Source organism: Scatophagus argus, chromosome 1 (assembly GCF_020382885.2).
Source record: "Scatophagus argus isolate fScaArg1 chromosome 1, fScaArg1.pri, whole genome shotgun sequence".
Taxonomy (NCBI): domain Eukaryota; kingdom Metazoa; phylum Chordata; class Actinopteri; family Scatophagidae; genus Scatophagus; species Scatophagus argus.
The window spans coordinates 18,694,726-18,718,959 of record NC_058493.1 but is presented as its reverse complement, the minus strand read 5'-3'; the positions used below and the strand labels follow the sequence as shown (position 1 = coordinate 18,718,959).

The following is a 24,234-nucleotide window of genomic DNA, read 5'->3' as shown; positions in this document are numbered from 1 at the left end:
AATCAATATTTTTTCACTATTTTCATTCCATAAGGCAGACGGGTACTTGATAATCAAGAAAATAACCTTTAGGTTCATCGATAATAAAAATACCTGAAATACCACGTGCATTTACTTTAAAGCCTTGTACTGCACAATAACACATGATTGAACACAGAGTTATAGTTATACCTCTGCAATCATTTAATTTACTTGTTTTTTGTTCATTCGGCCATGATGTAGAAGTGTGGGTGATTTAGTAGCATTGATTTGAATATAAAGAGATAAGCTGCCATCAGTAAAGCAAGCAGGGCTAGATGAGAGTGAGAGGGAGGGAGGAAGGGAGTGAAATAGATGAAACATGTGTTGGTGGTCTCAAGTGATCTCTGGGCCCCTCTAGCTCTGGAGACTGGACCTTGAACCAAGAAGGAACATTCCATTCCGATGCTGCGCCATGACCTCCTGACCCCGGCGGCTTTTGACAAGCGGGATGGATGCAAAGCAAACGGCAGTGGGCCCGCTTAGCTTGAAGAAGCACGCCTCTGCCGTTTGAACATGCCGGAAAACCATTCCCCTGACCCCACACTCGTAATTCCTCATCGTAACATGCACATTACCTATGCTTCACATCAAATAACTGCACTAACATGGACATGTGCATACTTTGGCATGGGCTCATGGTCAGTGACTGTACATACTTAGACCTGCTGCCAGTAAAAACCAGCAATTAATATGCAATGCGTGTTCCCTCAACACACAGACATGTTACTTGGGTCTTTTTTTTTTTTCTGTGTGAGAGCATCACTGAAACATTTAATTCGATCCCCACCTCAAATGATGTTGTAGCAATTTAAGATCCGTCATAAGAGAGGTTTCAACTGGACCGCCTTCAGTAGCGGTTCAAGGGATGAGATGTGTTTACTCTATAATGATATAAAGAATCTGTATCATCCATCCCACTCAAGTCTTTAATCATATTTATGAATGTATCTTTCTTTTTTTCTTTGCAGAAGCGGTTTCACGTCGTGTGTTAGTAAGTTGTAAGGCGGACCGTTTCACTGCCTCAGTGTGAAAAGATGAAACATGATGCGAGTAGCGTAATAGCCCTCTCCATTTGCCACCATAGGCACTATTTGTTAGTGGGAAGACAGTTTTAGGGGGCGAGCTGGCTGATGGCAGGTTGGAGGAACCAGTGATATGTGCTTATGCCTGACAGCTTATGGTGGTGCTCCTCCTCCCATCCACTGCAGGGAATAGATGAGACAAGAGCATGACAGTCAGAAAACCACCACTACACCATGTTTGTGTGTTTTTTGTCAATCTTAACGCTTTGAGGACGTTATTTTACATCACCCAGAGTACAGAAACACTGATGTGTGATTGAGGGAAACATCCCAGGTGTTAACTTTCAGTTAAGGAAACACTGCTGCAACATATCAAAATATTCAATTGTACCATGCTCAGCTCTTTCAAATGTTAAAAACAGGTTCTAAAATCAAATCTAAAACCAAATCAATCAAATAGTTGTTTCACAGAAAAGGAGAAACTAACGTGAGGATTTGTAACCTTTTAGAAACTGTTTATCTTTGGGTTTGGGTCAAGCACTTTAAATTCATCATTTTCTGACATTCTGTAAATAAACTGATTAATCAAGAAAATAATTGACAGATTAGATCAGAGATTATTTGCAGTATCACACCTAGAAGAAAAATATACAAAGAGGTAACCAAAAAGGAATGTTTTGAGGAGCTTGCAACCGCAGTTAGTCAGTTTATAATCCTGATTAATTAGGAGATACTTCATATGAAGTAAAGAATTATTATAAAGACAAAGACTGTATTTATTCTATTGTTCATGAGTTCTCGCCTTGGGATGGTTTTTCCATCAAAAAAAAAAATAAAAAATGTTACTCTCAGTTTATGTAAATCCAGAACAGCTCATTGTTTACTGAAATCCCGAATGGTATTTCATTATCTGATAGAACAGATATGCCATCATAACAAATACACTATCTGCACAGTCTTTGTTTGCACGCGTGCTGTTGGAGGCCGAGACAAAGGGCTTTCATTTCTCACCCACTGTATTGTAACACTAAGTGGTTATGACAGGGTCTGCGCTTGCCATTCCTCTTTCTCCTGTTCCTCTATGGTAATTTTTTGACCACAAATTGGTGTGAAGTAGCATCGGTGCAGTGGGTGTGGCAGAGGAGGTAGCACATGTGCGTACAAAAAGAGCCAGGGGTTACTGACTGTGTATTTGCATAAATTCATCAGGATTAGTCAGTTTGGAGGCGAGTGGGGGGCTGGGTTCTTCACATCACCAAGGGGCAGTAATATCCCTGGTGATCACAGTCAGCTGGCAGCCTGAATGGAGAGAGAGAAAGAAGGGGAGGGAAAAGATAGTGAGGAGAAGAAAGAATAGGAGACTGACTGAGAGTTTCCAGGTGTCTCAGTGTGGTGGTGACAATATGTTGACATCCCAAAACGAGGCAATCACAATTCTCCATACATTAATAAGGGCTACTGTCACTTTAGCTGCTCTGACATTATTCAGTATTTATTCCTCTGCCTCTCTCTTTGCTCAATGTTGTGTATTTAACTCTAAAACACACACAACATCTCTCTGTTTACATGTACGTGAGTGTGTGTGCGTTGCTGCTAAGAGTTCCTAAAGGCATGAAGTGCTGACTGAAGTATGTCCTTCCCATCTTGTTGGTCATGATTGATGTTGCAGCATCTCTGCTTCCAGTAATTCAGCTCATATTTGCAGAATAGAACATGTGGGCTTTTTATACTTCGTGTTTTTAGCCTCCATTTATCCCAGTGTGAGCCAGGGCTCAGACTTCCTCTCAGAAAAATGATATAATTCACCAAATCACAAATCAGAAGCAGAATTCCTTTATTTATCTCCGAGGGGAAATTTTTTTTGTACAGACGTTGCACTTGCAGTTTTCCCGACCAAGAAAGACAGTGAAAGATATAAAAAAAAAATAGGATAAACAACAAGATAAGTATAAATCTAAAAAAAATACAGGTATTTACAAATCAAACATTTTCTTTCACAAGCACTTCTGTTTTTGAGGTCTTTCTCATCTCTTCCTCATCAGTCCACTCCCCCTGTTTTTGTCACAGTTGCAAGCTCCTCCTTTTCTATGTTGTACTCCTGTTGCCCACCACGAGCACATCTCAGTTTGCCACACACATGATGGCACTGTGTTGCCCAGCATTGTGATTAATGGCCACAATTCAGCCTGAAAAATTCCCTTGAGTGGGTGCCAGTTGGCTTATGCAGAGAAGAAACTCATTACTGCTGTCAGTTGAGCTGACGGAGCAGGGAGGGGTGTGAGTGATTGTATGTGTGTGTGTGTGTGTGTGAGTGCACGCGAGGGAGAGAGAGAAACTCATTTTTGTGCACATCAGTAAGTGCATGCATGCCTGTCCACCTCTGCTGTGTATAAGCCATCATGCGTGAATAAGTGTGTCCAGTGTGTTTTAAGCTGAGTGTAAAAGTGACAGCTTGTCTCAGGGCTGGTAACCAAGTAACGTGGATAATTTCTCAGAAATGACGGAGCCCCTTTCCGTCAGCACCATGCGCACACAAACACTCCAACTTCTTAATGGATAGCCTGCGTGCGACATGCTGCTTTATGACTGCAATTACACACTACAGTAAGTCATGTATGCTTGAAATGTAAGGATTTTTGGTTGTCTACTTTTACACATCCTCCATTCACAGGTAAAGTGTCTCTTATTTGCACTAAGAGTGTGCAGGAGGTGGGGATATTACTCCTGTGTATTAGTCCAAAGTCAAATTAATGGACAGGCTTTTATTCTAAACACAATAATTTCCTGTCGGTTCTTATTAAAGGTAATATGACAGTGAGAAAGTAAAGCAGAAGAGCAGAGAAAAGGCAGAGGATTTCTGAAATGAGGGTAAGCCTGCATAATACAGATTACCATAGTGTGCATTCACTGAGAGATTGCTATCTGTATTCACTGACATGCTGCCAAAATGAAGATTTGAGGACATATACATCGTTCATGTGGAAAGTAGGTCCACATGCGGCTCAGGCTTTTGCTTTGCTGTGTAGTTTGAAGAGACTGACTTATCATTTCTGTTAATTCAAATTTTTTTGTATATGCATGAGGTCAAGTGAATTTTATTTATATTGCGCCATATCACAAATCATAAATGTGCCTACGAGGGCTTTGCAATCTGTGCAGCAAATGATACCCTCCTTGAAAAGGTTAAAAAAGATTACAGTTAAATATGTGGGCCAAAAGGCGCAGAGACACAACTCTTGTGCTTTTAAACAGAACAGAAGATTAGAGACTGGTCGATGATTATTCAGAGATCCTGGAAGAAGGTGTTGTCTCTTCAGTGGAGGCTTAACCACAGCAGTCTTAAAAGTAGTGGGGACAGTGCCAGTTGTAGGTGGAGGTCAAAGCAGCATGTAGCTGGTTCAGAGGCCAACACCAGTTTAGACGATTCAACATATGAATCCACTTTTGCAGAAGTAGCTGGAGACGAGAAATTAATTTCGTAGAGATTATATACATATATATATATATATTAAATATTTTCAGGGCAAAATTTCAACACAGAATAAATAAAAAACAAAACAAACAAACAAACATTTGCAGTAGCTGAAGGCCAACTTGTATTTGCTGGCACATAGTTTTCAATGACTCACATAAATCTTACTAAAAGTCTGTATTTTACTGATTTGTCTTTGGCTTGTGAAAAAAAAAACACAAAACAAGCAAACAAACAAAAGCTCTGGACCATATTGGGACATTCATGGAGACATACATTACGTGGACAACTGCATATTTTGGACTTGTTTGTGTGAATTTTTGACAGGATTGTATTTTTGGAATCTGTGATGTGAGTTTTTGGAAACCCAAAGGGACTCTGGGACACATATAAATGCCCAGTGGGAACCACGCAGCTGAGGCACAGTGGACCTCCCTCTTACAGCTACCAGTGTGTGTGTGTGTGTGTGTGTGAGACTGAGTCAAGAAGGGATGAGATTTACAAAGCCATTTCAGCCATTTGGGGAGCCCAGTTTTCTGAGATGCAGTGGAGCGCATGGGCCGGTCCCGCCCTGCGTCTTTCAATGTCCCGTGGGAGTGCCAGATGTGGGGTCATCCATCTACCCCAGGTTCAGACCAGCCCCCAGCCGGCTTCCCCAAAATCACTGTCACATGTATAGTTAACCCTGCGTGGTACACTCTTATAAGTAAACATGCACACATCGAGGTAAATCTCAGAAATTTCTCTAGACTCATATTTTTACCACCAGAGGTATGTGGTCAAGAAATAGCAAAACAAAAAAAAAGACTTTTCGGGAAAGATTCATCCTGTCCTCCTCAGAGTGTCCTCCTTACCCAACAGTTGTCCTCTAATGAGGGGGAAGTAATGAGTGTTGGACTGAGGAGAATGGTGATGCCAAATGTCCTTCCAGGTTGTTATTCAGAGCCACTGCTGTCTGCAGGCCTCGCTTATTTTTGGCCTCACAAAGCAAGAGGCGGAGACAAGCCAGAGAAGAATTTAATGGCATTTCCATTTGAATATAAATGTTATTTTACCCCAGATGTCTCCTAAATGTTTTGAAATATTTCAGACTCTCCAGCACTAAGAAGCGACAAGACAAGACAAGGATAAAACAGTTGTGGAATCTTGCTTTTGTGCACAGAGCAGACAGTGAGTGAGCTGAATAAAACACAGCTCATAATTCATGTTGATATGAACTCATATATACTGATAGGATGACTTGAGAAGCATCTCATCTGAATTTAGAGCAGGCAGTTTCATGCTAAAGTATTGGCGATATTAATTAGATATGTGGCCATGGGGCAAGTGGAGAATGGCACTGTGAGGGTATAGCTTGTTCACAGCAACAATCAGGTGTGAAAAGAAGAGTGACATTACTCTCTGCAATAAATGCTTGGAGAATGATGGTTTTTTATGAAAGCAAGAGAAGAGGTAAAGGATTTCTTTTGTCCTATCTTCCCTTGATGACACTGTTGTGCTGAGAACTGCATAAGTGAGTGTGTGAAGAGAGCTTGTGCCAGTAATGTAAGTGAAATTCTTTCTCTAGCACCAAATGATTTTGAGCACAGACCCTTAAGGAAAGCTTATTGCCCCCTGAAATGCTCAGGAGAAAAGAATTTCATTAACTTAAAAGAGTTACTCTCTGCTCCCCAGCAAGTTAAATAGAAGGGAAAAGGTGGAAAATCAGCAGCCCAGCGACAGCCCAAATCCCAAACCACTCAAGGTTAACTTCTAATATAGCTTTCAGTTTCTCTTTCTGTTTTCCGATAGAGGTTTTCTTTTCCTTGTCTTTCTGAAAAGATGTTTTTTGCCCAAAATCTGAGTTAAATGGACGCACGCCGTTGCGCCGGGAAGTGAAAAGCACAGCGTTTCTATGTCAGGGAAAGCACCTTGCAATTTTAACCCAGATCAAAGAGTGATTATTAATAAACGTTCAAGAACTGATTCTCACACCTCAAATGAGACAGGAAGAAGTTAAGTGTATATCACTAGTGTGAACACAAGCAAACAGAAGCCTATAAAACAATACATCATCTCTCTTACAGTACCACAGTACATCAAGATGAATTGATTTGTAACCCTTTCATCATGATGTTTATCATATCACAAGATTAATACACAGCTTTACTCCCATGAGTCCATGAGCCACATGTGTACTACCAGCAAACAAACATTGTCTGATTGAGGCTAGTTGAGCATAAGCTTGAAAAGTTGATGAGACTTGAGCTGCCTGGAGCTACCCAACTTGCAGTCTCCTTATTAAGGTGGTAATTTGGCGGAGGGACTAACTAAAGAGGCGGGCTAGTTAAGAGAGGATTCCAGGCTGAGGTAACGGGGGAGCGTGCTCACTGGCTGAGCTGTGTCCTCAAATCCACCTTATTTCTCTGTTTTTTAGCTCGTTAATTCAGGTGTTGGCTAGACAGCAGAAGAGGGTAAAAACACAGCTGTCAAAACAGCTCAAACCTGTCCTCTATCCTCACCTTCCACTGGCCAATCAGACCTCCCTTCAGCATCATGAGAGGAGGTTCAATGTGTTTAATAAGTATGTGGATTTACACCCAGTTAGTCCTGCAACGGAACAAAAAGCCTGCTCTTTTTGTTCTCACACATCAAACCCCTTCGTTGTTGCTTGAGAGTCTCCATAACACAACAACACTTTTTTATTTATTTATTTTTTTTAAATAAAGGAAACAACAATATCAGCGTGTTTGACACCAACAAGCAGAAACACTTGGCAGTTCATTTTAAATCAAATGCCACTTTTCATGGCAGTGATGTGTCTGTTATTTTAAACTCTGTTGTCGCCCCCCCTCCCCCACCCCCCAGCTCTCACTCTCTCTTGTCTCTCTCGCTTGTCTCTAATCTCACCCAAGCCGCGACTGGGAATCATTTAAATAATCCTTTAATTTTCAGCATCTGTTGTGCTTTAATGGGTCTCTCTTTAATTATGGTGTGCATGCTGAAGTGAGTGTAGGAGGCTTAGTGCGGAGATTTGAGGCTACTGGGGCAGGGCAGGGGTGCAGGGGCTCGGCGTGCTGGAGTAGGAGCAGACAGAGGGACGATGGGGTGTGGTGTATGGTGGAGGGGGCTTGACGTGGTGCAGGAGTAAGGGGTGTGAAAGAGGCACAAGCAGATAGCAGGGCACCCGCGGAGGTCCAGGCTTTGTCCCTGCGGTGAAGAGGTTAGGGGCGACAGGGGAAAAGAACTTGAGCATTGAGCAATGTGATCCTTTCCCATCATTCTCTCCTTGTGCAACAAAAAAGCTTTGTATCTTCTTACCTTAATTACTCTCCTACTAATAGCTGATGCAGAAAAAGCGATAGCTAACTTTGTGCTTACGTTGATATTATTCACACTGCCTAATTATGTTGTTTCAGTGTTTGTTCAACATTGGCCACCTTGGCAGGAAGTATTATAATGTTTGCCTCGACTATAACTAGACAACAGTATAATGTTGAGACACAAAAGAGATTACATTATATGCATTGTTATAGAGTGTAATGTATCACTACTGTATGTAATTAATGCCGAGCAGAAAATAAAATTGCTTTACCTTATATACTGCATGGATGAGCAAATATTAAAACATTCTCGTGTTTCCAAAGGCAGTAAGTTATGACAGAACTGGATGACAGAACAAAATTTTCTTGTTACCCTGCATATCGTACCATACCTTGCATTCACTCTCTTAGTTAAACAAAGGAGATATGTGAAGGATTTTGTGAGTGATAACTACTGAAGCATCACTGCTCCCTCCACCTTCAACAGAGAGCCTTAATAGCAGCCATCAATCTTACTATATTTAACTTAGTGCACACAAGCTCCACAGTATTGATCAATACAACAGACTAAGGATAATCACACCCCTGGAAAGCCTAATGCAAACAAGCCCGAAACATAAGCTGAAAAAGCAATTAAATTCCAGTCAAAATAATTTCAAATGCGATGCAGGAAACTCGCTCATGTAAGAAAATCTGTCATGTTGTGCAGTGAGTACAGGAACTCAAATAATGGAGAATCAAACAAGACAATTAAACAAAAGCCTGGGAAATCATGAAAAGAAATACTTTTTCTTTGAATGTTTAATTGTACAAAATATATGTGTTTTTGGTTGACATTTAGACAATCCATGTGTTCAGATACGCTGTTTTTTTCCAACTAAAGACACTCATGCCTCTGGGTTTGATTACGTTGCAAGAGACTCATGCTATGCTGTTAGATTCTTCTCAACATCCTGTACATTTGAAATCAAGTTACAATCCGTACAGGTAGTATGTCAGTGTAGGTGTTTCAGTCAGGTGGTCCAGTTTGCAATATTTCTACAACTTTTCTACTATCCTAATGACTTTGGTGAGCCCCAGACCTTTTCTGTAGCGCCACAATCTTTCTATTGGCTGTTGGATGGTTTGCAGGCAACACGGTGGTGCAGTGGTTAGCTCTGTCACCTCACAGCAAGACGGTTCCGGGTTCGGGTCTGGGCCTGGGCTCTTCTGAGAGGAGTTTGCATGTTCTTTCTGTGCCTGCGTGTGTTTTCTCCGGATACTCTGGCTTCCTCCCACAGTCCCGAAAAAAATGCACATTAGATTAATTGGCTCCTCTGTGTTGCCCCTAGGTGTGAGCGTGTGATCGTCTGTCTTTGTGTGTTGGCTTTGCCATTGACTGGCAACCATTCCAGGATGTACTGCGCCTCTCGGATAAAGCAGCATAGAAAATGGATGGATGGAAGAATATGTGTATGTGATAATGTTTGTAATAACAACCATCACCTGACATTTTGTCTGATACCATCATTAGGTCAAAATTGAATAGATTTTCACTAACTACCCACAGAAATAACAAATAATGACATTCTCTTCTCTTGTTATGTTTGTTGTGACTGTGCTGCATGAAAATGTCAGGACACATTTTTTAATGTGAAAACCCACTTGCCAATAAACCAGTTCATCATTTTGAGTCTAATTCTGGTTGATCAAATAAATGTCTCCAACCATATTTACCTGTAAAGAACCAATGTTGATCCTATGCCAGATACAAAAAACAACTATAGCGTATGACAGGAGATGTATTTATATACATTATGAAGTAAAACAAATAATAACACGGAAAGCTGGACTATAACAAAGAAAGCATACTTGTAAGGTGCTGCTATGTAAGCCATGTTACTGTGGCTGGAGAGCTTTTAGGATAAATGATCAACAGGTCTGCTTCCTGAGCTTTACTGTACTCATCCCCATCTGTGCATGTGACACCTGAGCCCGAGTGGCAGATGTGGAGTTCGTTTGATCCTTTTGCACATGCAGGTACTGACACAGGAACATGTTGATATGCTGAAGTATTAAAGGAAACAAATGAGTGTGCGTCAGTGCAAGACAGGGGAACAGCCCACGCACGTGCAGCCCTTCCTTTCATAGGTGATGAGCATCATGCACCACGAACCAGCAGATTGATCACAGGAGTGCTCAGGCCTGGTCGCAGGGTGGGGATGGAGGGGGGCCTACTGGGACCGGAAGCCAATAAAATATCACATCTGCATTAAAATGCCATCTCTAGGGTCCAAGCACAGGGCGTGCTATTTCAGGGATGCCTATTTAAAGGCTGTTGAAGTGTGGGCTCTTCACACTGGAATAGCAACGTACGCCATCTCCATTATTTATAGGCCTCATCTCTATTTTACTGGTTTACCGGGATGGGGGTGGGGTGCATACGGCAGTCATCACCGCTGCTTGAACAACATGTGCTTAATGATGTCACAGGCTTGAGAGGGCTCATGGGGGTGGGGCGAGAGGTACAACGAAGAGCTGAGGAAACGGTTGAAATGTACAGTGGAGATGGGAGGGGGAGGCGTGAGGGAGGGCGATGACATTATAACATGGGGGTTCAATGAAGCTTTACGCCATAGCTGCAGGTCTGAATGGTGCTATACGTCTGTCCCTCGACTGGCATCATTACCTCTGTCATATCAATGAATCATCCCCAGCACATGGAAAAAATATCCACATGTGACCACAGGTCTGTAAAAAAAAAGAAAATACATGGAAATGTCTCATCAGATTTGGTCAGTGCAGCATGCGGGACTTGTCACAGAAAACAGCACAGTTTGGGCTTTTAATGGTTTTTAATGCTAGCTTTTCTATGTTGTGTATTTGTGTGTGTGTGTGTGTGTGTGTGTGTGTGTGTGTGTGTGTCTAACAGACCAATAAAGAAATGGTTCATTACTTTAGAGCCATTAGGCAAAAAAATGATTCAACCGGGGATCATTCCAATAATCACCATTTAATCAACATTTCTTCATTAAATAGATCTTACACACTCAGAGAAGCCAGAAAAATGCGCTAGCTTATGTTTCTATTGTACATGACCAGTGCTGTGGAATTGAGGGATGGGGATATTTGTCAGCATTGACTGACCTTTTAGTTTGTCATTGGCCATCGAACCCAATCAGCAGTAGCACATTTGCACTTGGGTTCATATTTCATCCTTTGTCTCTCTCCACGATTTCAGGATAAGTATGTGAAACTTCTACTTTTAAGGCAGATTTTCAAGTCAATTTCTACCTGGTTCTGATTCCTTTCAGAACTATTCAGTTGCAAAAACAAACAGCAGGGCAGAGTTTTGACAACAACTGATTAGTAGCTCAGCTACACGTCTAAATCATCATGTTCCACATTTCCTGTCTGTGACCTTCCCTCATATTAGACCCTCAATCATTCTTCTTTTGTGGTTGTCGCAGAGGAACCGTCAAACATATGTTCAAGGAGCAGTCTCCTTCCTGTGCACTTTCCTATGGATTTCTTTTTAGTATGCACCCCAACCATTCCCTCCCTTATTGCATTAATTAGACGTGCTCCATTTATGCTAGCAATGTCATGCTGGTAGTGGACAGTCTTTAATCATGGGTGAGTGTCTGTCAACACTTAGCAAAGAGTGGAAAAAAAACAATAGAGGAACATGTCTGTTGGGGCTGGGTGTTGGGATGAGTGAGAGGTCCTCATTGCCTTGTGCGTCTGTCTTTTCCTTCAGCGCAGAGGGGGATCGATATAGATGTGGGTATCTGTTGAAGCAGCCCTCTGCATTTGTTTGTATGTGTGTGCTGTACACGGGCTGCATCACTTTAGATTGACTCTGCAACCTTGCAACCTCTGTGGCAACAAAAGGTACATGCACAGTTCAGACGGCTGCTTTTCTTTACATCCAGCACAGATGGTTAACGAGTTTCTCTGCTTCTGTATGAGTTTATCTGCGTTTGTAACCCTATTGTGATTTTTCTGATTGTGTCTGATTCTGCGAGTGTGTCAATAGTCGCAGGGGTGTGGGCCTCTTAGCGAAACCATGTTTTATGCATGAGGGCCAAGGGTGGGGCCCGTTAGGGGGGGGGTTAATGTTGGCGGACACACAACGGCCAGATCAGCGGACACCATGACTACTTGGCAAAGATGCACAAGAAAACTCCTACAGGCACTGGTCCTCCTTTTTAACTCCTTTGTTCTTCAGCATTCGAGTTCAGTTTAGTTTCTCTCTCCGTGTTCCCCGGAGTTCCCAGTGCACATGGATGGTACAAACAGCACTTTGCATGCATCTGTGTATCTTAATTTCTGACAGTGAGCCTCTTTGATCACATTAGTCACACTGAACTCCTTGTTTTCTGTTCTATTGTGTTCTGAAGGATTCCTATCTGTTTCACAATAGCTAACCTTTTTGCATCAGCGGTGACAGTACCTTCAGGGCTTTAATTCACCGCTACACTGTTGTGCCGGTCACTGCTCTGGGCTTCATATTACGGCAGGCCGAGACTGAAAGTATTGCTGATTGCTTTTGTTGACACTCAGTCTCAAAAAGAAGTGAAAATGTTCTTATGGGCCAGTTGTCTGTACTTTGAAATATACAGTTATTTGAGACTATGGTTTGCATTGGTTTTCATTGTTTTTCAGCTTTAATTAAAAAAGAAGAAGTTTTAGAACATGTAAATAGCTGTATTTGTACCATAGTAATTGTTTGTGGATGAAATATCACTGATGTTCTCTAGGACTTTTAAGCCATCTATGCGCTGCAGTGGAGTTAGCCTAAAACACTTTATGGCTGTAAGTTTGTGAGTCCTGTGTGGAAAAATTTCACTTGGGCCCTTGAGATAGGCACTTAAGCTGAATTACCCCTGTAAGATGTACAGCTGTTTAAGTGTGGGCTTAGAGTATAGAGACAAAATAAAAAGTATGAGCCCGGGAAATCTGTCGGGATAACAGTCAGATATTCTAAGCGTTTCTTTTTATCTTGAGACAAAATAATGGAAAGTGAAAGTGTTATCTCGACTCACAGAGAGCCCATGTCTTCCGAAGAGTGAACTGTCACTACTGGAAGAATAGTAAATTAGCATGTTTAAATTTTCATCAGTGCTCCATACATCCACTCAGAGATCTAAGGTCAAGACGTGTTGGAGAATGCCACACTTCTCATTAAGCTCTGAAATGGAATAATCATGGTGTTAGATCACTGATGCAGCCACAATGGTCTGAAGCATTGGGACTTTATATGAGGTATCTGTTTCTCTCCATCTCTGGTCCATGAACATGAATGTTTATGGTTCTATTTAAATACATTTTATATTGTACAGTGTGACCACTACAATCCTTTACAGCAGTATAGCGTAAACAAGAAAGACATTAGCACATTATCTGCAGGGCAAAATAAAGACAAGGGGAAACATACAGGAGAAATTAATGAAGGGACAACCATGCATAAATAAAGCCCCCTGTGTAGTTCTGCTTCCTACTTGCTTGTCCTGTAAGTAATGAATTAATGCAGGCTACAGGTTGGAGGAGTGGGAGGTTATGAAATAATAAGGGGTCCGTCTCTCTTGTTATGCTAACAGTATTCAGAAAAGTTCCTGTTCATCCAAGTTAATTATGGTTGACATTTAAATGAGCACACTTGTCTTGAAGAAGGTTGGAGAACTGAGGAAGAAGAGGGCCTCCTTCTAATTGAGTTTGTCCCTGGCTCCAGCTTCGATGCTTCTTTTGTTCTGCTGGGAATAGCTGAATGACGCTCTCTGTAAGGTTATTGATACTGGTTTTGCTACATGGCGATGTGTGTGTTGTGTCTGTGTTGCTTGTGTCAGCATGCAGTTTTTTAAAAAAAGTACCCAACCTGCATGCCAAATGTTAACATATGGCAGGAATCCATGTGCCTGCCCTATACGTTGCATATCTGCCAGCTGATTGATTGTGGCTCAGACACACTTGTAGCCTACATGTACAAGAAATACAACAGTGAGTTTCTTTGTGATTACATGTTCAGTGAAGATTTTTTTGAATGTTTTCTAAGAAATAAATGTAGAGTTTAGAGCTGAATGTATCCGGTATTTGGATTAAAATTCCGACTGGAAGAAGATGCCTGTCATTTTATTGAAGAGGTGTGCTCACAAATGCCTATTGCAGAGGAAATTCCAAATGTCTCTGACAAGATTTAAAAGAAAATTGAACTGTAATCTACACAACAATACCTTTGAGAAAAGTAGAAATAGTTTTCTCTTTCAGTGGTGATGACAAAATAGCTGTCGATCAGTGTGTTATTCAAGGCATTTTCTGAATGAGTCATGGCTGTCAGTATAGTTTCAGCCTCCATATACAGTATGTCCTTCATGTGGGCACCTCAATTCATTTGTTTTCAAGTTATGGGGGAAAACAAAATACATTGTTGCGTTTCAGGTCTGTTTCCTGTTTACACTGACTTTTTGCAAACAAACCAAGAGGAGTTATAAGTTATACAGACTGAGAGGTACCTCATAGATTGGTACTTCAGTTTTGGCGAGTGTCATCTTGCATCATCAGCCATCATCAAACTCCTGTGTAGTATTGTTAGGCTGCCAGTTGACAGTATGTTATGAATAAATGAGTAATAAGCAGAGACAGGAGGAAAACGAGGCATCTTGTACAGAAATGATTTGGGGCTTGTAACTGTGGGATCCCTGTCACACACTTTTAATGGATTTAATGAACCGACAAAGTACACAGGGAAGGATACCAGTACAGCAGTATTACCTGCTTTTGACCCACTGATCAGAAAAAATACCTGCACTGATGTTCATATGTGTTACCATGACCACCAAATGATTTGCATAAATATATCCATGGCTTGTACAGATCAATTGTAAGATCACTTCCTGAAGCGATTTCACAGCCAGCAAATGGATTTCTCAGTAGTTAAGCTTTTGAAATTTTAATAAAAGCACATATTTACTGTCATAAAATGCTGTGGTTGGTTCATTTGCTATCATACCACAAACACATTCTTCCAAAGTCCACCCGACAGTGCTCCAAGACCCATAATAATAATAATATAACCAAATCAAACAGGTTAAGTGTGTCTGACCCCTTAGACCCATTAGCTAAGGATCTTTCTGAACCACAAGGTGTTGACATAATGGTGAGATTCTAAAGGGCAACATAAACTTGTCATGTGAATTCTGTGTACTTTGCTTGCTCTATAAATACACATTTATATATATAGTAAGCGGCCAGGCTTTTGGCTGTGTTGTGACGATATTCCCTGTCCCCTCTCCCTCCCTCTGCAGCCATGGCAGACTTCCATGTCCAGCCAGAGTCTGTGCATGCTGAAGAGTCTGGTGTGGCTCGATTCCAGTGCCAGATCCACGGTCTGCCAGAGCCTGTCATCAGCTGGGAGAAAGACAGCCGCCCAGTGGACACCAAGGACGAGAGGTTGGAACAAACCCCATCCCAGCCCTGACACTTATTAGAGACGACAGCACTTTACAGGGTATTTACCAGGTCTCAGTGAGTTTGTTTCCCTTTGTCTGATATCTTTCTTTTCTCTCTTGTAGGTACACCCTCCTACCTACAGGTGTTCTCCAGATTACAGGAGTGCGTGACGAGGACAGTGGAAAATTCTGCTGTGTGGCTCATAACAGTGCAGGAGTGAAGCACAGCGCTGAGGCAGTTCTCACTGTTTCAGGTTGTTATATTTAATGAATCTCACAAGTGCCTACTATGAGCAGACTTTGTTTATTTTCACAAGGAAGCAAAGATAATTTACCCTTACTGTAGATGAACTCTGTTGTGTACTGGTCTTTTGTTCTTTATGTAACTGCTGAAATACAACCACTGCATTGTGTTTATCTACCAAGAATATTCCCAAGATTTTCCAAACCTATTGTTCCTCTGTCTGATCTAGGAGATACAGCATATCGAGTTAATGCACTCCAGAGAAATCCAATTAAAGGATGCCATCCATCATGCTCATTCCCGTCTTATGCTCCCCCTCTTTCCTTTTTTTCCAGGCTCCCAGTCATCTGTTTACAAAGAGCCTGTGATCCTGGTCGGTCCCGAAAACCTTACCCTCACTGTTCACCAAACCGCCATCTTGGAATGTGTTGCCACTGGATACCCTCAGCCCATTGTTTCTTGGAGCAGACTAGGTGAGAAATATACGTGATTGGGTCCAAGGAAAGGCCCCAGAAGGCGCATACAGTGTTTTCAGTCCAGACTATGTTGGAGATCTTTTTCTTTTTCTTTTTCTTTTTTTTCTGAAAGTAATTTTCCAAGTGGACATCAGCCTTTTCCTGGTTCCAACTATATCTTACATGCCTTTAAAAATTTGCTATCTGTTGACCTTCAGTTTGATTTTTTCACTATGTGTGTATGTTTAAATGAGCGGGAATACGACCACAGAATGCAGTCATGCATGTAGGAGCTGACTGTACATGTTGGTCGTATGCACTTCCTGTCCTCATGTGTTTGTATGCTCTTTGTAGCACAGCTTTGATCTGTCCTGCCTGCGTTGTGTAATGTACACATGTGTACAGAATCCATTTGATATAGTAGAGCATCCATTGTGTATACATGAGGCAATGAGATCCAACATAGGCCTTAGGGCTAAACCTTATGTTCGACTCTGTGTTGATAAATGCATGTTTCATCTCCTCATGAAGTTGAACCTCCTTCGAAACCACCGGAGAGCCTCTGAGTAATTGCTGTGAGGTGCTGAGACAGATACGATTAGTTTCCCCTGCCTCAATGTGCATTTTTTCTTGACCATCACTCAAAGTCTGTCGTGACCAATTTTTCAATCTGTTATCTGTTTTCTTTACCTATTATCCAATCTGATTTGCTGTTCAAAATGTAAATTGCTGCCCCTCCCGAGCAGTTGGGCTTAATCAGATTGAGGGTATTTCCTTACACAATGTCGCAACAATGAAATGCTAACACGATGGGATTTGTATGTATTCGATTACGGCAGGGAGTCTGGGATAAGCTGCATAATGAATCTGATAGTTTCACATCAGTCACTCCTTAATGCCAGAGTTTGTTTGTATGCTATTCATTGAACAGCACCAAGGCCTGCTGGCTTGTGCTCTTTCTTCTCTGACACTAAGTTAATTAGTCCCTGACAGAGAGAAAGGATGGAGGGGTATAAGAGAGAAAGAGAAATATTGTAGAAAAAGACAAGAAAAGGACAAGACTGCTTTTGTTGAGAAAAAAGCTCGCTGAACTGTGACTTGACAGTCCAATGAATTAGATAGTGATAACGGAAAAATGCAGAAATAGCAATAAAACACATCATAATGACAAGCACAGAGCAAAACCACTTGGCAGACAACTGGGAGTGATTTATTTAATTTGTCATGATTAATTACAAATATTGTTCTCCTCACAATCCATCAGCACAAGATTACATCTTTTTTTAATGAAGCTACACAATTCTTTGCAAAGACTGTAGAGCTCATATCACAGTACTGCTGCACTGGCTGCTAGTTAAGTTTTTAACTGTTTTTAAGATTCCTCTTATTACTTCTAATAGCTTTAATGAGTTATTTTTGAGTCATACTACCTTCCATCATGAAAGCTGTGAGAGAGATTAGGCCTTCATATAAGGGCCTTTTTAAGGGAATGTGTGTTTGCTGTGATAATTACTTTTTGCAGTGTAGAGCCAGTGAATATATCTGTCCATCTCCAAACTCATCTTTTCACATCATTTTGCACTGATTTTATTGCATTATTAAATTGTCTTTCTCATTTATTTGACAGATTTAATTGCATGTCTTGTTGTTCATCCCTTCATTTCTATGTTTCTTTGTTTTATATTGCTGCATTTTGTAACATTTAGACACAAGCAGCAGTACAAGTTGTTGTTGAAAGAAAGATTTTCATTCGAAACTGTAATATAAACTTGCCCTGTCTTAATTATTTTTCAAACATGAACCTGAAAGTACACTGCTGACTGGTGACCATATGGTTTGCATCTCTGGCTGGAGTTCCTCCCTCTGCATGTGTCCAACATGGAGCCTATCTCCCTGCCTCCCTGACTGGCCTTTTCACACATCAAATCTGGACCATACAGGCTTGCATGCTGCAGTTGGAAGTCAAAGATGGGATTAAAATGCCCCCTTGGCCCCATAGCTAATATCAGAGGCAGGCTGGAGTCATTGTTGGGGTTGAGACTGCAGATAGGGAGCACAGGAAAATATGAGCTTATCATGTAAGCACAGAAGCAGTTATGGATTGTGCGAGGAGATAGGAGTTGCAGTTAGAGTTTAACGTCCCCCGGTGGCAGCTGGAACGTCTCCTGAGTAACTGTTGAAAATCAAATGCACCGAAAGGCTTTGTCAGACAAGATAAAGGTTCCTGCTTAAGTGTGAAAGCTTTAATTAAATGAACACCCATTTGAGAAGCTGCACTTACAATAAAACATCAATTGATTGTAAAACATTAGAAAACCCGATGACTCTTTCTGAATCGAAAAATACTCCTTAGAATGGCAACCATCACAAGCCTGCAATGGGGATAATTAATTGCATGTGCGTCATTTACCCAGCAATGGCAAACTCAGTGACCTGAGCCTCTGTCCTACCTTTGTGTGTGCTGTGTTGTCAGCTTCATCACAAGGCATCACAGCTGTGAGAATCAGACACTTCACTGTTAAGGCTACATCCTTGACCTCTGGGAAGCCAGAAATAGCACTGCCTATGTCAACTTGTGGCTGTAAACGTACAGCACATCTAATTGGTCTTGCTTGCTAGTGGCTTAAGCCCACGCTGATCTTATTGTAGTATGAACAGCCTGTGCACTCCCACCTAACATGAGCACATTGTGTACATGGCTACACCTGGTCCCTTTTTTTCTGCCCTGTTCAAATTCTTTCCCATCCTTCTTAACGGCTCTCCCTCTCTTTTCCCTGAGCAGACGGCCGTCCCATCGGTGTAGAGGGAATCCAGGTACTGGGCACAGGGAACCTGATGATCTCAGATGTTGGTGTGCAGCATTCAGGAGTCTACGTATGTGCTGCTAACAAACCAGGGACTCGTGTTCGTAGGACTGCTCAGGGTCGCCTTGTAGTCCAAGGTGAGTTATAGATAAAAAGGAATCAGAAATTTTGTTGCAAATGGAAAGAGCACAGCTGTGGTCAGGTAATAAGATAATGCTTGTGAGTTTTGTGGGTGGAACTGGGTGGGTGCAGACACCCTGACTACCATATGATAACTTCACTGACCTCCCATCAGCCAACACTTTCAGTTGTGTTTGTTGGAATGCAAACCACAGCTGGAGGCACTTCTGGCTTAAGTTAAACCACAGTCCTCTCCATCACAGGTGAATGTTTTAGCTTCCTATCAAATGTACATGTGCATAGACTTCAATTTAAATCTTTAATTATTACTATTTATGGATCCTACATATTTTTCAAGAACATTTTTACCATACAAAAAACAATATTAACATTTTTTTTTACTAGAAATGTTTGCTTCTAGTGCATCAGGTGCCACTAAAATATTTTTTAGATTTAATAGATAACAAAAGAAGCCATACCTCACACAGGGAGGTTTTAAGGCACTGCAGATAGCTGAGCTGTCAAGCTGAAGCTGTGACCAGAGCGTCACAAACATGAGAACAATAGCACAAGATAATGAGTCGGTGATCCGAAACAGGTGAGTACAAACAGCTTATGAGTCTAATTAACTAATCACAGTGTCATGATTCAAATATAAATCACATCAAATTCATTTATTAGCATAATCCCTTGTGCCTTTATTGCGTTCATTTTCATTTCTGTAACATAAACTGTCACAGTTTCTAAAATGTGAGATTTTACCAATGCCACATGGAAAAGAAATCATATACATTACAGTGCATTTGTGCAGACACGTGTGATTACATCTTTTATGGCAAATTGCTTTTTAGGATAGGATAGGATGAAGAAAGATTGTTTTTAGTTTAGAGCAGTAAGCAAAGTGTCCACAGGGATATATATGATTAGAGACGGGGCTCAGAGGAGTCCATTGGGAGAAGGTTTTGAGCTCAGCTGGACATGAACTCCATAATTATGGATATTCCTTCCTGTTTGAAATAAATCTTGATAAACATATTTGTCTATCTTTAAAAGACGAGTCAGAGGATAACATCTGCCATTGGGTTTCTTTAAATCTGTACAACTAGTAAAAAAGAATTGAGAGGAACTGAGAATCCTCAACTCAGTGTCGCAAATGTCACAAAAATGTCACAAATTCTACAAAAAGAAGGTATTTTTACCTGCTTCTCATGGTTTTGTCGCTAGTTATTACAAAAGAGAAACTATTCTCAGCAATTTTCTCTATGAGAGTAACCCTGCAACAGTGCTAAGTTTGTGAAGTGCAATTCTATAGACTCAACACAAACACGACAGGGCACTTGGCCTTGGCAGAACAGAGCTTCAGTTCCAGGAGATGTTATTAAAATGAAATAGTAACAAAACCAGTAGTGGAAATGATTCACAGTTCATCATTGTGGGCAACATTAATCCTCATGCCTCATGGGAGAACTGGTACAACTGTATCATTCAAGTTAATAAATCACAGTTTATTTGTTTTGACTCAAGTAAAGTAATTTTCTGATTAAAAAAAAAATGTTTTTTGGTAGCAAGCAGCCATGTTCATTTCAGCTTGAACTTTTAATATGTGTACATATGTAGATGTTAAGAATGTAAACTATTCACAATTTAGAAATACATAATAAATGCAAACCTGAGTTGATGAGGCTTCAGGTAGGCACAATCACATTTTCACACAATTCTGATACTTCTGGAAATATAACCAGACACGTTTAGTGGTTGTGCTTACAGATTTGCACATCACAGAAGACTTTGATTGGACTATTGGCGGAGGTCAGCGCTGTCTGCGTGCCTTTCTAGTTCACCCTGTTATCATTCTATTTTGTTCTATTATTCTCAAGCATTGTGGTGTTTACCCTGAAAATGTTTGATGGTAGGCTAGAGAGATGGATGCTTTTGTCCAATGAGATGAAGCCAGGTGTGGGTGGCCTTGTGTATTCATTGTCACCAAGCATGAAAGAATCCAACATGTGCCTCACTCACATATTGATCAGATGGACCACACCTTGCTTCAGCCCATAGCAATATCGATCCTGATCAATATTTCATTTTATCTGCCTGTCAAGTCCGAGACAAGCCTGTACCGTGGCAGGAACAAATAAGAAAAGCCATGGATGTTAATTACATGTCAGTGTCTTTGGGTCTTGTGATCGATTTGTGGAAACAAAGGTGATCTTTTAAAACCAAATAATTATTGCTTACTATCTCATTGTAAGAAAAAAAAAAACTTACAGAATGTCCTTGAAAAATTGTTCTATTAGTGTAATGTAAATAAGCCATTTGACAGTTCTGTGATTACGAGATAGTTTCAGTCGCTGTCAATCCAGAAAAGCATCAGGAACTCAACTTCAAATTAATGTAGACAAGGGTTCTTATAAAACCATCACACATCAAACAAGTACAAAAATGCAGAAAATCGGGTTGTCTTGGTTGCTTTTGGATATAAAAAGAGAGACAAGACAAAGAAAGACTCAGGTAGGAGTCAACATGTGAGAGCCAGAAGGGAAAAAACAAGAGCAAGATGGATGGATGGTGCTGATGATGTAACCCACACCCATACAGGTGCAAATCAATATCTTCCTGAGCTGACCTTCACCTTTGAGACAGCCCTCAAAGTACACAGCAAGTGAGGGAGGAAGACAAAACGAAGTCAGGAAAGAGAGAGAAGTACATGAAGAGATCATCACACGCTGTCAGCAGCCTCCATTCAAGTGCCTAAGGGTCCCTTAGCTTTTCCAATGGAAAAAATGGAAATGTTTACACTGAAAAATGTCAGACAACATTTTGTCTACTAGGGTGGGAACAAGAGGAAGGACAGAGCAAAGGGGGAATTTCTCTTCTGAATCAGAAGGGAAATATTAAACTATGCAAATGAGAAAAGTAATAGGCAGAGAAACAGATACTGGAATGATTGAAAATACGGCTGTTTCATTATAAGAGTGGTGTTATTCAGTTTTTTTCTTGTTGTCAGCAAATCAATTGAAAAGACTAAAACTAAACAGTAAATCAACCCTAGTAACAAGTATTGTCTGTTTTGTCAAAAGTGGAAATATTTCTGTGTGCCAGAGAGCTTCATTGTTGACCAAAAGTTGATTTTGGTGACATGTTTCTTCATTATGATGGACGCAGCAGTTTGTTTCAAATCAAAGAGATGTTAGCAGTGTTTGGCTAAGGGAGCTAACAGCTAATAACTCACAGCAGGACTGAAAGTTTCTGTTCAGAGGAACAGGAAGCGTGTAGCACTGTACTTCAGTTTAGTGCATTTTGAGGTTAAAAAGACACTGAGGTTGGAGTTATAGACACTTTACATCAGTTTACATTTTACCAAACTTCTGTCAGAGATGAATATAACCAGATTCAAGCAGTGACCAAGTGTTCGAGTAGAGGCTTCAGGACACAAGAGACATCAGTGCAAAGACTGAGACAGCTGAGACACAGAATTATCCTGACAATTTGTGTTACCAAAGTCTGGGTGGTCAAATAGATTCTCTACAGATAACCTTTCACTTCACTTTCACAAACTCGTTTTTAACCTATTTTTTGAGTAGAGCAAAATATATTTATTTCATATATGTGTTGTTATGTCATCAGTGATGATCAGTGATCTTCAACTGCTGACGCTGCTTTCAGCAATCTGTGATTGGCTCCAAAATTCCTGATCAGAGCTCCCTTAGAGAAAAGAGATGTGCCAAAAAAAAAACAAAGCATCGCTTTCAGTTCAAGTGTCATTGTTCAAGAATCACCACACTGATCCAGGTTTCTCTCTTTAAAGCTCTAATTTTACTATTAGAATCCACTTGCTCAGTCCCAGTGATTAGTGTGAAGATTAGTTAAATGATTGGGACGGTGGAGCTTTTATTTACAAGAGGCAATATGATATGCTCGGTATTCCAGCATTTTACCCTCTTGTGATGACTCTGAGATGTTATAATTACCATCACATTTTTATGAATTAATATGGTTATAAATAATTCAGGTTATGAAATCACTGAGAACCTCTGAGACAATAATGAGTGCAGAGGAGATGATACACTACCTCTCTGACTGTTGGCTCAAATGAAAACACCCACCCAGGAATTAAAACTCCAGTGGATGGAATCATAATTACTCTGTGATTTAAGTAAAGTACCTGCACTTCTAAGAGAACCATTCACATGAATAAGTTATTACCATTAATTGACCATAGCTGGAGGCCTGTAGAGTGGGATGGGACAGGATATGATGAAACTATAAACTGCATCGCTTTATTTTCATCTAAGTGCTGTTATTACAGCCGTTAGTCCTGCTGTTGTTGAGCTGGACATGTCCTGCAAATAAATCCTGCATCATTTCTATACATGTGTAATACAGTACACTGCTTCTTACTAATAAATGACAGTGACCTAGAAAGGCTCTCGTATTTTTCTTCTCTCATTCTCACTCTCTGCTGTCAGCCAACGTATCTGATGTATCGGTTTCTCTCCTCTTTCAGCTCCAGCTGAGTTTGTCCAACCTCCGCAATCCATCGCCCGGCCTGTCGGCACCACCGCCATCTTCACCTGCCAAGCACAGGGCGAGCCTGAGCCCCAGCTCACGTGGCTGAAGAACGGACAAATTCTGGAGCCCGGGGGACATGTCAAACTCAGGAACAACAACAGGTAAAAAAAAAAAAAAATAGATATGCAGGAATATCCACTGATTCATAAGGGGGTAAGGAAAAAAAATAACAGGCTTTTTAAATGTTTAGACTTCCAATTTATTGTTCACATATAAATATTCTACAGGAAGACATGCTGGTACCACTTCCTAATAAGTCACTCTTTATAAATGCTCTGGAAGGCTTAATTAATGACTTTATTAATGGTTATTTTATCACTTACAAATATGTATAATTTATGAGCCATCAAAAAGAGTAATGTTTGGGCTGCCAAATTGTGAATAATTATTGTGGCTGCTGTTTACCCTCCAGCAAGACATGTATTTTTAGTCCTTAGATTCATCAGAAAGACCCTTTAACAGACCCAACCCAGATGCTCTCCCAACCGTCACTACACTCACTGTAAGCTGGGTCACAGTTGGAACCAGCTCACAGAAGTAACGTGGATGTCAGTACTAACCACTACTGCCTCAGTTTGACCATTGGCTTCAACAAATGCACAATTTCTCTGCTTCTCTGTTGCTAACACAGCAGCTTCAAGAGTGTATGCCTGCCAAGACATGAGCCTCAATTTATTTGTGTCTTTGTAGCAGTGTATTGACTAGATGTTGGATGCTTTCCCATGGCAGTCCTCAGGAATGTCATGAGGAGGAGGACCCAGCAATTCGTTAGTTAGTTAGCTACTGTTCTGAGCA

At 40.9% G+C, this 24,234-nt stretch overlaps 1 protein-coding gene across 2 annotated transcripts in view; it reads left to right on the top strand.

The window, feature by feature from the left end:
* igdcc3 (immunoglobulin superfamily, DCC subclass, member 3) overlaps positions 1-24,234 on the top strand; it is a 67,905-nt gene that overhangs the window by 22,198 nt on the left and 21,473 nt on the right. For both annotated transcript variants that reach the window (XM_046389118.1, XM_046389110.1), the window contains exons 3-7: positions 15,101-15,245; positions 15,368-15,498; positions 15,824-15,961; positions 18,726-18,884; positions 23,375-23,540. In XM_046389118.1, coding sequence (XP_046245074.1) covers positions 15,101-15,245; positions 15,368-15,498; positions 15,824-15,961; positions 18,726-18,884; positions 23,375-23,540 — 739 coding nt within the window. The remainder of the gene's footprint in view (positions 1-15,100; positions 15,246-15,367; positions 15,499-15,823; positions 15,962-18,725; positions 18,885-23,374; positions 23,541-24,234) is intronic.